A 15,397-nucleotide genomic window follows, 5' to 3' on the forward strand; every position below is an offset into this window, starting at 1 on the left:
AAGTAATTCAGGTGAACTGTCAGAGTGATTTAAGGGCATTAATCAGAAATAAGCGGGCAGGTGCATATCACGGAGTTTGGGTGTTTAAGAAGTGTTTTGAAGCCTCTCATCTTGAGGTGGAGGAGATGAAATCTGTGGGTTCCTTAGATCCCTGTTACTGTTCCCTGTTGTGTTTTAAGAAATTGCTTTGGTTTATAGCTGGTAATGAGCAATAATGAGAGTTTAAATGAAACTTCTGTTGGAGATAGAGAATAAATGTTTTATGAGTTAACAAAATTTGTTAAAAGCAGCAGCTTTCCAGTTGTGAAATTTACAGATCTGCTTCTGCTTTAGTTTATCGAGCCCCCGTACTTGTTTGCGAAATTACTTTGCCAATGGTACTGAGTTTGTCATAAGTTTAGGGCTCTGAAGAATGGATACCCAATATTGTAGAACTAAATTGTTGCAATAAGTGGTTCCCTTTAATATCTTTAAAAAATGCAGTATTCCACAAACAGAAATTATTGTAAAAACAGAACAGCTTCCTATATTTCTGCTTTGACATTTTTACTTTCTGTGTCTCCTTTGGAGGAAAGAAACATGAAAACGACTTGGTACTTCGTACGTATTAAGTCGTGGCTGCCTGATTATCTTTCAGTGATTAACTGGTTGAATTTATTTAGTGAAATGAAATTAAGAGAATTCTTGATAATAGCATTCCATAGGATCTATAGTGTCATCTTTTGAACAAAATAAGTTGTTTCTCTGAATTATTGTTTTTAAAATAACCATCATAAGACACTGATTTTCCTGGTGGTCACTTTTACATTGCATAACCTGAGTCCCTTTATCTTGAGGTGGCTTGAAAGCAGTCGCCTTACATAAGTTCATGTGTTTTCAGCATTGCTTTTTTCAGGGAGGTAATTAAAAATAATGCATAACTGTTTCCTTCATTCTTTTAGTCCTTTTTTCATAGAAATATTACTTCTGTCTAATGCAGCCGTGCTTGTAGACAGGACTTAATTATGCTCTCCAGTCTTCTGGTTGAGGAAATTGCATTCTTGGACCTGTTCAGTGTGCTTGTAGGTCTAAACTTGGAAGCAGACGTTTGATGTAATCTGTTGTGTGCTGTCTTTCTTTCCAGTGTTCGGTAGAAAAAAGTCTTTGATGGCTGAAGATTGTTAGTGCTAGTATTCTGTACTCAGGAGAACTTGCTTAGGTTTATACTGTGTACCTGTCTGCACTGCATGCTGTAATCCACCTGTTTACTTGCTTATATGCTTGTCTCACCTCTTGGAAGACAGTGGCTAACCCAAGTATAAATGTTACCCAAACAAACTTTCTATAGCCTCTCCTGTTTTGAGAGCAGATTTTTTTTTCCCCCATTTCCATTTTAATTGTTTCCCTCTCCTTGGAACCTATCCCTTTCATCTTTCAGAATAACATACAGTAGTCAGAAGGCTGATATTGGTGATACTTGAACGTTACCTGTTGTAGAATGTGTAATTGAAGTCTGAAAATATGGTTAATGCTTTTTTTTCCCTCTCTCCTGTTGTCAGAGACTGTGCAGTTGACCCAACATGTGTGTTGTGCATGGAGTGCTTTCTTGGAAGTATTCACAGAGAGCACCGATACAGGGTTAGTAATACTGCTGGAGTATGTGGTGTCATCATTAACGTCCTTGCGTATGGACCTTCATGTTTATAGTTTAAACTGTAAATATATATTTATAGAATGTATATGTAGAATGTATACCTAATTTCAAAACATTGGGTGCAAACATACGAGGTTTGGAGTTAGTCTGTGCAATAATCTTGTATGAACTTGAGTGTTTGAATTTGAGTGTACATTCTAAAGTTTAGTATTTTTAAATGTTGAGCAATTACATTTTATGCACAACAACTAAACTTACGAATGTGTTTGTTATTTTTAATATATACCCTTGAATGTGTTTTACAGCATTAAAGTTGGTTTTTGCTCGTTTTGAATACGATGATTTTTAGAAGGTATTGAAAAACCTTTACTGCGAAACTGCTATTGTTTTAAAATTATTTCCTTTAAATGTCTGACATTAAATTCTGTACAATAGCAGCATTTTTGTTTGTTTTTAAATATAATGTGAAAGTAACATTAAAAGAGTAGATGCCTATGTCTACTGCTACTAATAGTGTAGATTTATTTTTGTGGGTTTTTTTTTGAACTAGAAGTCCTTGGTGTGTTTTTAAGCCAGGGAGCTAAGTGCAGCCTTTCTGTAAATCTGTTTTTGACAATGCTTCACTGCACTGCTGTTAGTGTAACTATGCATTGATTTGATTTACATTGAGTGCTAGAATTTAGAGGGGAAAAAACAAAACAAAACAACCTGCTTCAAGAAACCCAACCTAGTTGCTGATATCAGCATACTTCTAGGAGGTTTTTAGCTTGCAAGCTTGCTTAGGGAATTAGCAAGTCTAGATGACATCCAAAAGTGTAAGCAAAAATTATTTCAAATGTCCATCCAACTTTCTTGATACTGTAGGGTGTATTTGTATGTATAAAAAGTACCTTTCTGACACAAATAGGTGAAGAAAGAATTATTCTATGAATTATTTAATAGTTGTGGTTCAAAACCTGTTACGTTTATTAATTTGAGCTTACCTTTGCTTTAAGTCAAAGTTTATTAAAACAATGTGAATAATACATCATTACAGTATTCAGCTACTGCTGGCTATGCTTGTGAAGGTTTATGATGCAAACAGTTTGTAAGTGTTGTCCAGGAACTCCTGTTACCACAAATGGCGCATCTGTTCCTTTAATAACGTTATATGAAATGATAAAGCTTTGCTCAGATGAAAAATGAGAGAATCTGAAGTAGGAAAGGTGGCATTACAAGTAGGAAATTCAGGAAAGCTGCACATTACTTCTGTGTTGTCCTGTCATAAACTGTACATTAATTCTACACAGCCTTGGACGTGGGTAGAATAGGAATGTTTGGACCTTTTTTTTTCCTTTTGGCATAGGCAGGTCATAGAAACATTCATGATTTTACTTTTTTTTTTTTTTAAACAGGGTACTGGAAAAAGCTATCAGGTGTTGTGATCATGCTTTTGTAGTTTAGCTGTGACTACTTGTGTTAATGTGCATGCATGCTTATATGTGTGTTCACATAACTTTGTTTTAAAAATCATTTCAGATGACAACATCGGGTGGAGGAGGTTTCTGTGACTGTGGTGATACAGAGGCTTGGAAAGAAGGTCCTTATTGTCAAAAGCATGAACTTAACACTTCAGAGACAGCAGAAGAAGAGGTAGTAACAGTTAAGACATCGTGTTTCAAAACACTATTAACTGTGTTTGTGTAAGAAATCATTCAAATGAGCTGATATTTAGTCTTCTATGCCGAAACATAAGCGTTCACAGGAGACTAGAGTAAATTTAATAGAGATACTGAACTATACCATGAATTAGACAAAATTACTATCTTACCAAACTGAGAGTTAGAATAACATTTTCTACGTGAAGGCTTTATTTTGTATGTTCTTGGTTGCCTGTGCAGCTTCAGTTCTGTTTCTTTGTTTTTCTGCCTTATTCTGAAAGGCAATCTTCCACGTGAAAAAAAAATTGTAATCATGTGCGTGAATAAGCCAAATTAAGCTATCTGCGTAACATATGTTCTGATTCTCACAAAGTAAAGCGCACAAATATTTTTGAATCAAAATTACTTGCTATTACAAAAATGCCATAGAGTTAAGATAGAGGTCTATAAAAGCTTGTTTCCTATGGTGAAGGTAAATAGAGAACATCCCTTAATTTCTTATAGCGTAACAACTTAGATATATTAAATGAAGCTAGCAAAAAAAAAAACACAACGCTACTTATATTATGAATTCAAGCTGTTGAAATTAATGCTACATAGAAAGCACTGTTCTGACTAAAAGTTTATATATGTTCAGAAGGCAATTTAACCTATTTGTGGAAGAAAAAATAATTGATGGCTACGTAAAAGTGCAGGTACCATCTTTGACTTGGGAAGTCGTTGTGTCTTAAGGTAGCAAAGGCCAGAGGAGCATTCTGCCCTTATACTCTTTCCTTAGTACCTGTTACTACGTTTCAGGAATGACAGCGTCTAGTTGGACTTCTGGTCTGACCACTTAAAGCTGTTCTTAAGTAATAGAATTTGTGACATTTTTTGAAGGGAATATATGAAAAAAAAAATCACACGAATTTTTCTGATCTGATGGTTTAAGTGAAGCTACTCTAACCGTATTTGCAGTGACAGTAGTCCTTCTAAAATCTGTCCTCACTGTCTCGACCCTTAGCAATTTCTGCATGGACTCACCGCTTGGCCTACCTACCAGGTTACGTTAGTGAACATCCTCAGAAACCGTGTTCTGCAATCTTGGGTGGGCTGCTACCGTGGTGTCCAATGATACTTACGGTGGCAATGAAAGACGGCAGTAATTTGATTGATGGAAAAACTTTAGGTACTGGGCAGGTTTTATGTTTCTTCCCCATAAGTGATGGGGACCGAGATCCTCCCGTGGAGCGTTGTGTTTGAGGTGGATCAAGGATCGTTTGAGCGTGCTGGTAGCCTGCTTTCTCCTTGCCCAGATGCGTGTCTTTGCTGAAGGTGTTGGGAATAGAGGCAGTGCAGCTGTTTAAGGTTTGCCTTTGCTGTTGGTGATTGATAACTCTGCATATCCTAAATAAGTTTTAAATTAATCAAAAAAGAGAAATGGTGGTTACTAGCATTCCTGTAAAACTTCCAAATATCCCAAAGGCGTGTTGGGGTGGGTGGCTGAATAAACTTTACTGTATACAACAGAAGTCAACTTTTGTTTTTACAGTATGAATACAATTTACAGGATGACTGAAGTTTACAACAATTCACAGTACAGGTGAATTGCTGACTGCTGAGGGCCTGCTGTAAATAATGCAGACTTCTGAAAAGTTTCTTGTGGCCATTTTGATACAGTGTAAGCTGTACTGAAGTACAGAACTTGGTGTTACAATGTAATCCTACAACAGAAGTTGTGCTACTGCTCCATATCTTTCTCTGTTAAATATTACACAGACTTCTATAGTATTCTGAATTGAGTCAGTGACCCAATATTAGTCCATGTGGTCCAACAGGTGGCTTGCAGGCCATGCAGTTTTCCCTTCCCAGATTTGCAGAAGAGGCAGTAGTAGATTTGAGCATCAAAATTTAGAGAGTTGATGGTTGTGTCTTGATCTGCTTTTATTTGTAAAGCGGTAGTGGAAGAAGAAACCCTTCAGAGAAGAGGCTTTTAATGTTTTCTATTTGTACACAAATCCCATGAAATGGATTGGAAGGAAATGGCAGTGTTACGTGCTAGCAGACAGGGGGCTGACATATCAGCTTCTGCTGTCGTGGGGAAGGAAACTAACTACAGGTGTGTGACATGGCAGTGGATCACTTTTTTCTGCTCCAGAACGAAGTTCCTTTGAGTTTGCAGACTGAGGCAGCACTCCTCCTCCTCTTTTCAGTTCCCTTAGCAGCAGCAGCCCTTCCCTTCTAGCAGAGAAGGGAGGCTGAATTTATAGTGGCTGCTGCAGATGTCAAATGGGAGCACCCTGGAGAGTGCAGAACGGGCACAGGTGGAGGAGTGTTCCCATGCAAAAGGGAATGGGTGTCCCTGAACAAGATGGACGTGTGGGCAGATGATACCATAGTGTGTGAGACTTCCATCGTAACTCGTGATCTCAGTGTGCTGGTGGTTGTACAGTCTTGGACAGATAAGACTTCTGCCTCTAAAAGCCTGGTACATTTAAAAGAAGGCAAGGAATGTATATTTATTGGTGTTCTGCAGTTTACTAATATTGATAAGTGGAACAAAATATAGTGATCTCAAATTACATTTTTTGAAGACATTATGGAAAAAGCAGGTTCTGATACAGCTGAGGTTGAAAGTGGGTTGGTTATATTAGAAGGTATGCAGAAGTGAGAAGGAAAGTGAAAACACAGAAGTGTGAAAATTTAAGTGGGTGATCATAGGCAAGTTAGCATTCGGGCATTGAATGCTAGATTCCCACTTCGGTGATTTTCAGTGAAGAACACAAAAAAGAAAACAGGCTGATTATTGGCTCTGTTCCTTTCAAATGCAAAGTTATTTAAAGACAGGCACCATTAAAGATGCTTACATCATCTTTGACACAAAGAAGTTAGAATTTGACAGAATTCCCTATTCTGAATGCCATTTAAGTTCTCAATTGCTATTTATACTTATTTTTCAGGATCCTCTTGTGCACTTACCGGAAGATATGGTAGCAAGAGCTTATAATATTTTTGCTATCACGTTTAAATATGCAGTAGATATATTAACATGGGAAAAAGAAAATGAATTGCCTGGCCTAGAAATGATGTAAGTATAGCCTTTGTCTTTTGCCTTTTAAAGGCCTGCAGATATTTCCAACGAAAACATGTAAATTCTGACTTTAAGCCTATCTTCTGTCTTTCCTAAAATTCTATCAGGAATATTTTGTAGGCTGTAGACTGAAATAATTTTTAATAGATTTGTTTTTCCTATGTCTCTTATTTCTGGGTATATCCCATGATATAGATGATGAAGCAATGTGTCTGTGATAGCTTTGTTTTCCTAATATTGTAAAGGAAATATTACTACAATATTACTACCTTAAAACAAGTGGTAGCACTAAAGTTATTGGTGTTCCAATGGCAAAAGCATTTTTGTGAGCCATTTATTACAAATTTTGAAACATTACAGAATACTGAAGTATAATGAAGTATAATCATAGATACGTTTTTGTTTGTGTCAGCTTGTTAGTAGCTATATGAAGAAGACTGCTATATAACAAAATGATGGGAGTCAAAAGATTGTATTGAATCTATGTAATCTTAAGAAGTTGTGGGTTTGAGGATTGTGTAGTTCGTACTCTTTCAGAGACTGCCAAGCTTTTGTTGTGTAATAGAAACTTTTATGTAGTACTGGGGAATCAGGTGTGATAAAATAATGCCAGACCAGTGAAACCTCTAGGAAGCTATGGGAGAATGTACTGAGCACAGCTGCACTGGAAGGAAATATGTTTTCCTTAGGAAACTGCTGATTCAGAATCAACAAATGCTCAAAAGTATTACTCAGACCTAAGTGTTGTCTTAAGATTTTGCTTGTTTTGTACATAATTCTGCAGGAAAGTTGCATGTTCCTATACAAGTTAGAGAGGGTCAGTCCTTTTGGAATATAACTCTGTAGCAAATGAAGCCCAGGCTTGGGTTGTCTGCTTAGTGGAAAACGTGATCCTTTAAATTGTATTACTTTGAATTACATAAAACCAATGCTTGCTTTTGAAGTGAGAAGAATGATACCTACTACTGCATGCTCTTTAATGATGAAGTCCACACCTATGAACAAGTTATTTATACTCTTCAGAAAGCTGTCAACTGCACACAGAAGGAAGCTATTGGTTTTGCAACGACAGTAGATAGAGATGTAAGTAAATTCCTTTCTAGAACTTTTGCTTACCCTAATGTTTATTTTATAAGGCCACGCTTACTCAATTTGTTTTCCCAAAGAGTATGGTTAATGTGATTGAGCCACGTGTGTCAGGTCACTAACTTATTGACCAACCCAAACTACATTTAAAATTGAATATATATTTCAGCATCACTGTATTCTAGTAAGTTTTATGCATGTAGATACCAGAGTGTTTCTTAGCCCCTCTGCAAAGGGCAGGCAGCAGCTTTAGCTCATGGCTTCCTATGCACCAGGGAATTTTCATTGTAAGATCCCTTGTACTTGCTCCAAGCAAGGGAAGAGACTAACAGCTGTCAACTGTGAGGGATGAAATACATAATTGGCTGCTTTTGTTCCTGTGCTTATGGAATTATTTGTGGTTTTTAAATTTTTCTTTTTTGTAATGGTTAGATGATAATGGCAGGAAAAGGTAAAGCATTCTATACAGCATTTAGAGAGAACAATGAGTTCAGAATCTCTACATACTGAATATGATTTTAACTAGTACATAGGTCTCAGAAACACTTCCAGTTGTGTGCGTCTTCTGGCTTGTGTGAATTTTTTGCAAAAGGGCTTCTTTTCTTCTTGGTAACTTTCTAGGGACAGCTGCATCTTGTTATTTGTGTTATAAGACTGTTGATGTGAAAAAGTGTCCTTTTATTTTTTGTTTCGTCATGCATTTTTTGGGGGGTGGGGCCGACACGGGATGGACAACACAACAAGGAGCATCTCTTTCAAAATGGCAACGAGAACATCACTTTGGGATATTGAAGTGGTTAGACTGGAAGGAAGTCAGTGGAAAAGGAAATTCAACTGCTTTATATTACCTAATGTTGAACTACATTTTAATTTTTGTATTATTAGTACCCTATTTCTGTAATATCAATAACTATATAAAGATTCCTTTGACTTAAGCACATGCACTTTATTGTTGGATGGTCTTTGGAGATTTGGAGATTTTTCCCTGCTGCGGATCTGTCCTACTTTTAAATACATACATGTGTGCATGTGTTTGCATGCGTGCATGTAAGTACACAAAAAAAAAGTCAATGTCTGAAACAATGTTTTGGCATCAAACAAGGTCTAAAATTTGTGTAAGCTGTCTGGTCTGTAATACAACAAAAATTAAACCAACTATCTCTATTTTAATTTACGTAATGGCAGCACAGAATGTGGAAACCTTGCAGTTTTGAAATAACTACGTGCCTTAGTAGCATTTGTTTAAAAGGTCAGTTAGCTTTAATATCTGCTTTAAAGGCATTGAAATGTAGTGGCTGTGTCTTAATCACTAATTATTGTACACACAGAATTTTGTTTAGCAGGTAACTGCATATATGGCATAGTTTTATTTTCTTCTTAAAACTGCAGGTTGCATTTTGGAAACCCAAATATCTAACTATATACAGTACTTTTAAAAAAAAAAAAAGAAATTTGTATGAAAGCAAGAACAATTAACTTGCATCTGAAACCTTACTGTATCTTTTATACCAATGAAAACCACAGTGTTTGACCTTCTTGTTCAGAAGCTAGTGTTAACATTACCTTTTTACAAATTTCAAGGGACGTAGATCTGTGCGATATGGAGACTTTCAGTACTGCGATCAAGCAAAATCAGTAATAGTGGTAAGTAACATAACCTACTTAATCGCCTCATGTTGCCAAAAGGATGTTTTGCTACATAGGTTTGTGATACTGTTACTGTCATGGCTCTTTTAAGTAATACAAAATGTTGGAGTTACTAGGATATACAAAGGAGAGGTATCAAAAACACAGGTTTGTGCTCTGTTTTTCTTTGGTTTTATACCTATAATTTAACTTGCACCCAAACTCATTTCCTAAGAAGTTTTTGCTAGACTACATATGTCTTCAGAAAAGAGATCAGGAAGTTCAAATGTAATCTTATAATTGCATGTCAGCTCAGATCAGTGAAGCTAAACTATTTTTTTCCTGTAATATCAAATTGTTTGCCTTTTTATGATAGCTCCAACCACTGAAATTGCAACTGAGTGATTGAATCCAAGTACCAAGCTACAAATGCATTTTCATTTCTTGTATGTATGAATGCATGTGTGTATAGTTGTGCTCTATATTATAAGGTTCTTCCATGTAAGAACATGGGATTAATATTTTTATTTAATTTTCATTTAACTGCTGCAGTGCAGTACTTAGTTACATGAAAGAATTTACATATGATACTGCTACCACTAGGAAAGAAATACTGCAACTACAGTTACTGTACTTAAAACTATTTAAAGTAGTTTGAAAACATTAATGTATCTTTGAAGATGAAGTTGTGCAGTATATCTAGCTTGTCACCTATGCAGTCAAAGAACAAATGGCTTTTTTATGTGTAACCTTATCAATCAGACATTACTAGCACTGAGATGAAGGGACATTGTTTCATTCTTGTTTTAATTCTGTGTTTGTTTTTCACTTTCGGAAATTGTCTGTGAACGGTGAAATTCCCTTCTTGGCATGCTGCTGTGTGACTTGCATGTCATGTTGTGAGGAACGAATGTGCGTGGTTGTCTTAGGCTATGCGTGGGACTGGTTATCAGTGAAATGCAGCAGATCAGTGTTTCTGTTGATAAGAGCAGAAGAGTGGAAAATGGATGGGCCTAAATAAATTGCTATTGCATAATAATGTCATTAAAATATTAATAGGATAAGCAAACTTCAGATTTTTGATTTCGCTTCTTCGCTATGCAGATATTAGTCATTGAAATATGTATTAAAATTATAAATTACTGCAATTAATCATAGGCATGTTGTATTTCTGTACGGTGATGTATGCTAGCCCTCATTAAATAAGCATTACCTTCTTTTTTTTCCCCTTTTAAAGAGAAATACCAGTCGTCAGACGAAGCCATTGAAAGTACAAGTTATGCATTCATCCATTGTTGCCCATCAGAGCTTTGGTCTGAAACTACTAACTTGGCTTGGCAGTGTTATTGGATACTCAGGTGGGCAAACTTGAACTTTTTTGAGAAGCTAGAGATTATTTGCTTCAGGAATTCGGCTTGCTTCACAATGTTGTCTACTTGTTTCACATATGCAATATATAAGGCAAAACGATTAGTATCTTGTCAGAGTTGATCCTGTTTTCTGATACTGAAGTGCTGTTCTGACTTCCATGTAAAAGCACTACCGGTTTTGGTTAGTCTTCTTAGATACTGTTTTATGTTCAGTTGATGTTGAACAGAAGCTGAGAATCACTGTCAAATGTTGTATGCCAACAAGCTATTTTTCAGTCCCTAGTTCTTTTTAAATGAATGCAGTAAGCTGAAAATAACCTGTCTGCTTAGACAAAACAAAATTAATCACAAGTCATTTGATGAATGATGATGAAAGTGATTACTTAAGGTTTGTTGCTGTGCAAGCAGAACAACAGAGAGAATGCAAGGATGTGGGGACTGCTCTAGGATAAGTATAGAAACCAATGAAGTATTAATCAGATATTTAGAAAGAGGCTTCTTCAAAGGAATCAAGATGCACGGTATCACTTTTATGGGCAGGCTCTGTGTTTGTTCTGGTGTGGTTCCTCCTTTGTCTTGAGTCAAAGTTGTGAAGATGTTGTGCGTGAGCTGAAATAAAAGGAAAATATGTCAAACTGCCAATAGGTAGAAAAGTAGATACTTGGACTTAATTAAGTGCACCCAATGCAGTTAATGTGTGCTGTGCATCTGTAAATTTTAACAAGAATTACTAGCAGAGCACTCTCTGCCACTGTAATGCCATATATACATTCTTTCTTGTAGGTGCAGGATTTGTTCAGAGATTATATATATTATTAGATTGATACTTGATAAAGTTGCCAAGATTTCAGGCATGGGTTCTCTATATCATTTTATTTTTGATAGATGAGTAGTTTATTTGTATGAGTCTATTTTTAAGACATACAAACTTTTGAAAAGTTATGGTAGCAGTTTGTTCAAGTATTTGGTTTCCCACAGCTTCTTAACAAATGGACCCAAACATGCACATTCTGCTCCGTCTTTTTAAGTAGCCTGTTACCATTCAATCTGCAATATGAGATGATAGAATTGCACTGCTTTGGTGGTTTCATCTTAAATCTCCCTGGCCAGATGGAGATTGGAGGTGGAGCTGAGCTCTGTGGGGGCAGGGGACACGACCCTGTTACAGGGGCTTCATAGATCTGCACCTTGCAGTGATATGGGATGCATGGCACCAAGCCACTGCCAGCTCATGCTAGTTAAGAAGCTAAGGTGGCTAAGCAGGTTGCAGAGATAGTGTCTAATGATTGTAAGTCATAATTTTGTTAGTAAATATATATTACCTGCAGTCCAAAGCCAGGTTGAGCACTGTTAATATGAGCGTCTGTGTTGTGTTGCAGATGCAGGCTTGACTGCAAGCATAGACCTTGTATGCTCTTATCGTAGCAATTATTACTGCTTACCATTAAGAAAAAGAAAATGTGGAGAAGCTTTACAATAATAACAGCTAGTAAGCATAAAAAAAAAAAAAACACCCTACAGTCATATATGAATTATATTTTCCTCTTGATAGAACTCTAAAGAGGGAAAATATGACCCGGAAAATTAGCCTGATGTATAACTACTTATTATATTAGTAAGCCAGCAGCAGTTCTAAGGAAGGACATTTTGCATAACTTTGAAACAAATCATTGTGTTTGGCAGTTTTTGTAAGGTTCATTAATGTTCTCTAAAGCTAGCATAAGTATGAAATATTTGTGTTTCTGTCAGCAAAGCATTCAGTGTTATTCAGTTGTCTAGGAAAAGATGGCTATGTGGCTTCTACTGTGTCTTAAGAAAATTCTCGGGTGTCAAAATAATGCACAAATTTTGTTTTTAAGCTATTACTAACTTCCACCATTTCTCTTCATTAAGATGGACTTCGTCGAATATTGTGTCAGGTTGGTCTACAGGAGGGGCCAGATGGTGAAAATTCTTCCCTTGTGGACAAGCTGATGCTGTACGATTCTAAACTGTGGAAAGGTGAGTTTTGTCAAGCTTTTGGAAAAGACTGAAGAATGTTACGCACGATGTTTTTCCCTTACTATATCTGCTAATGCGTGATCACTTTTACCATAATATGTAATTGCCTAGTTTGTTAAAATGTCTCTCCATGATGCACTTATATAGAAGACAAGAACACAAAGAGTGTTTGGAGACGGAGGTTTTTTAGGTCTTATTTTTCAGAGTAGTCTGAAGTTAAGGCTAATAAACAAGAGACTGATTTGGGGTTTGTCTGCTTTACTGGATCTCAGTACCTATATCATATCTACCAAAATAGCACTTTTTTTTTTTTTAATGAATAGGTAGGGCACAGAGGTGTTCTGTTTTGTGATGTTTGCGTTCAGATGTTCTTACTGATTCTATGAACATTCACTGAAAAGCACTATTCTTTTATTTTAAAACCCAGATAGTTTTTATAGCCTGATTGATTATAGCATTGACCAGAGAGTTGTAGTTTTGAGGAGGTGGAGATGAAGCTTTTTCATCTGTCCTTCCCTTCTTTAAACAGAATTATAGTATTGTGAACTTTTCCATGCCACCCCTTCCAGTATCTTTTGTTGTTCTTCAATTCTGATGTACAAATACGCTAAAGAGTAGTTGCATACTTTTGTGGTCTATCTTGGGAACTCCTTGAAGTAGCAATGAAAGTAAGAAGTAAGGTGGGATGTGGATGTAGTATGGAGCAAATGATTCTTTCAGGTTTTGTTTATCTAATCCCTATTACTTGTGCAAATGAATTCCTGGGACTTGGAAGTTAGTTTTTTTTTGACTGCAGATTTCAAGATCTGAAACATACTGTTTTTGTTGAACATCACAATATTTTTAGTGAGGGTTTTGTTAGGGTAATATCTTTCATGTAAGCAAGGAGTAATTTAAACTTTTTATTTTAAGATAAATATTTTTCTACTTTTTCCTCTTTTCCATAGTTACTGTTTTAAGCAAATACTTTAATGGCTTTTGACTTAAGTGACCTTCAGAAAGAAATGGTACAGATGTCTATTTTCAAGCTACGTATGGTCAATTCTTATTTGTATTGGTAGTATTTTCTGAAATGCTGCTCAGGCAGACTACACTTTCAGAGTTAGATAAGCTGATTGTTTTGCAGTGTTGTTCACAACAAAAAAAAATTACTGCAATTCCCAGGATTTTCCATGTAGCTGCTCCCCCTGGCCCCTCCCTGGTCCATCCAAATCCTCTGTTCTGAGGAGTAGAGTTTTGTTCTTGTTTGACTGACTTGCCTAATATTTGAAGGTTTAGGTTATTCAACAGCTGATTATTATTTGATACAGGAGTAATAACTAATGCCACTTGAAGCATTTTGTTTTATGTGCTCATCTTCATTCTTTGCTACAACCTGACAGACTTGATCAAAGCAGCTTCTGCTCTGAAATGTAGACTTACTTCACCCTGTAAAAGTTTACTTTTCTAAATGTTTCCGTAATATCTTGATAGAAAGTAGTGATATATAATGCATCGTTCATTTTTCTTGACAGGAGCTAGAAATGTGTATCACCAGTTATTCATGAGTAGTCTCCTGATGGATTTGAAATACAAGAAACTTTTTGCTATCCGATTTGCAAGAGTAAGTATCTTTCTTACAAAGAGCTATTACATGCCTAAACTGTCTAGTGAAGAGTTTAGTTAGCGTATAGAGCTTTAAATGATGCAGAAATATTTTTTGGATGTGGAAAGTTGAAATGAAATGCTGACTACTTTATTTCTGTCTTCAAAATATTAGTTATAATGGCATCTCATCTCCTGGGAGGAAAATGAGCTTTCCACGTTCCAGAGAATTAAAGCAGTTCAGATGTTTTTTGTCTTCACCGTCAACTATGCAGGCTATTTCTTCTTGAGAGCTAATTGCATCTCATTCTTGAGGTGTAAGCTGTTAAAGCACTACTTGGAAATTGTGCTGAAATTCCGTTATGCAGATTAGCATTTCTGCAGTAACTAGTACTTAAAATGCTTGAAATCAGCACTGCAAAATTCTGCTCACGCTGCTGCAGATAAATAATTTTTTGAGTAACAAATATAATATTAGCCTTTATCATGAAAATGAGTGAGTAGATCTCACACGTGAGCAGATAAATTGTCATGTTCTTTGTACAAGGTATCTGTATAATAATCTGTAAGAGCTACTCTTCCCTTTATCGTGGAATTAAAGTTTCCCAGAGCAGACATTTAAATAAAAAAATCAGGTCAGTGTGGATTAGAGGTGAATTTCCCCTTGTTGTTTAGAATTACCGGCAGTTGCAGAGAGATTATATGGAGGATGATCACGAACGGGCAGTATCGGTGGCTGCTCTGTCTGTCCAACTCTTCACTGTACCTACTCTGGTGAGTAGTGCCTGTCTTTCTTTTAAAAACTGATAGTTGGCACTCCTTGCCTCTTTTTGCCTCCTTCTTAATAGAACTATGAGCGATTGCAGAGTGATTTTATGAAAGATGACCACGACAGAGAGTTCTCAATTGCTGACCTCTCGATACAGATATTCACAGTGCCTTCTCTTGTAAGTACTGAAAGACCAAAAAAAGGAAATCTTTATTTGTTAAAAGCCACTAGAGGTTCATGAATCCAGACCGCAGATTTCTTTAACGTTACTGTGGAAATGCAGGGCACTGCTGCTGCACAGGAGTCAGACTGTTTACATACGTTGCGATGGGTTTAGAAGTTAAAGCAATTCACCCTTGCGAAGTTTGGATCTGACTTCCCAGAGTGGGCTGGGTATTTTTGATTTTTTTTTAATTTATTTTAGGGTTGGCTTTGTTTTGTTGTGTTGTGATTTTTTTTTTAAAGTAATATACTTGAACGTTTATTTAGAGGCACGCATGTAACATTTACTTTTCTCATCATGCCAAGCCATGGTTTCTGTCTGTAGAAATCTACGTTGTGATTTGCTTACTGCAGTTTCAGAGCATACCATTTGGGTGCAGTTCAATAAATGATCCT

General features: G+C 36.3%; 1 protein-coding gene across 2 annotated transcripts in view; it reads left to right on the forward strand.

Annotated features, from left to right (window-relative positions):
- UBR2 (ubiquitin protein ligase E3 component n-recognin 2) overlaps positions 1-15,397 on the forward strand; it is a 52,982-nt gene that overhangs the window by 4,410 nt on the left and 33,175 nt on the right. Inside the window, exons 3-11 of one of the 2 annotated variants that reach the window (XM_048057628.2) lie at positions 1,539-1,617; positions 3,152-3,265; positions 6,213-6,340; positions 7,288-7,426; positions 9,011-9,073; positions 10,293-10,413; positions 12,319-12,426; positions 13,941-14,029; positions 14,686-14,784. In XM_048057628.2, the coding sequence (XP_047913585.1) occupies positions 1,539-1,617; positions 3,152-3,265; positions 6,213-6,340; positions 7,288-7,426; positions 9,011-9,073; positions 10,293-10,413; positions 12,319-12,426; positions 13,941-14,029; positions 14,686-14,784 (940 nt within the window). Of the gene's footprint in view, positions 1-1,538; positions 1,618-3,151; positions 3,266-6,212; positions 6,341-7,287; positions 7,427-9,010; positions 9,074-10,292; positions 10,414-12,318; positions 12,427-13,940; positions 14,030-14,685; positions 14,785-14,858; positions 14,958-15,397 lie in introns of both variants that reach the window. The other variant, XM_048057627.2, reaches the window with a different exon arrangement.

Source organism: Anser cygnoides, chromosome 3 (assembly GCF_040182565.1).
Source record: "Anser cygnoides isolate HZ-2024a breed goose chromosome 3, Taihu_goose_T2T_genome, whole genome shotgun sequence".
Lineage (NCBI taxonomy): Eukaryota > Metazoa > Chordata > Aves > Anseriformes > Anatidae > Anser > Anser cygnoides.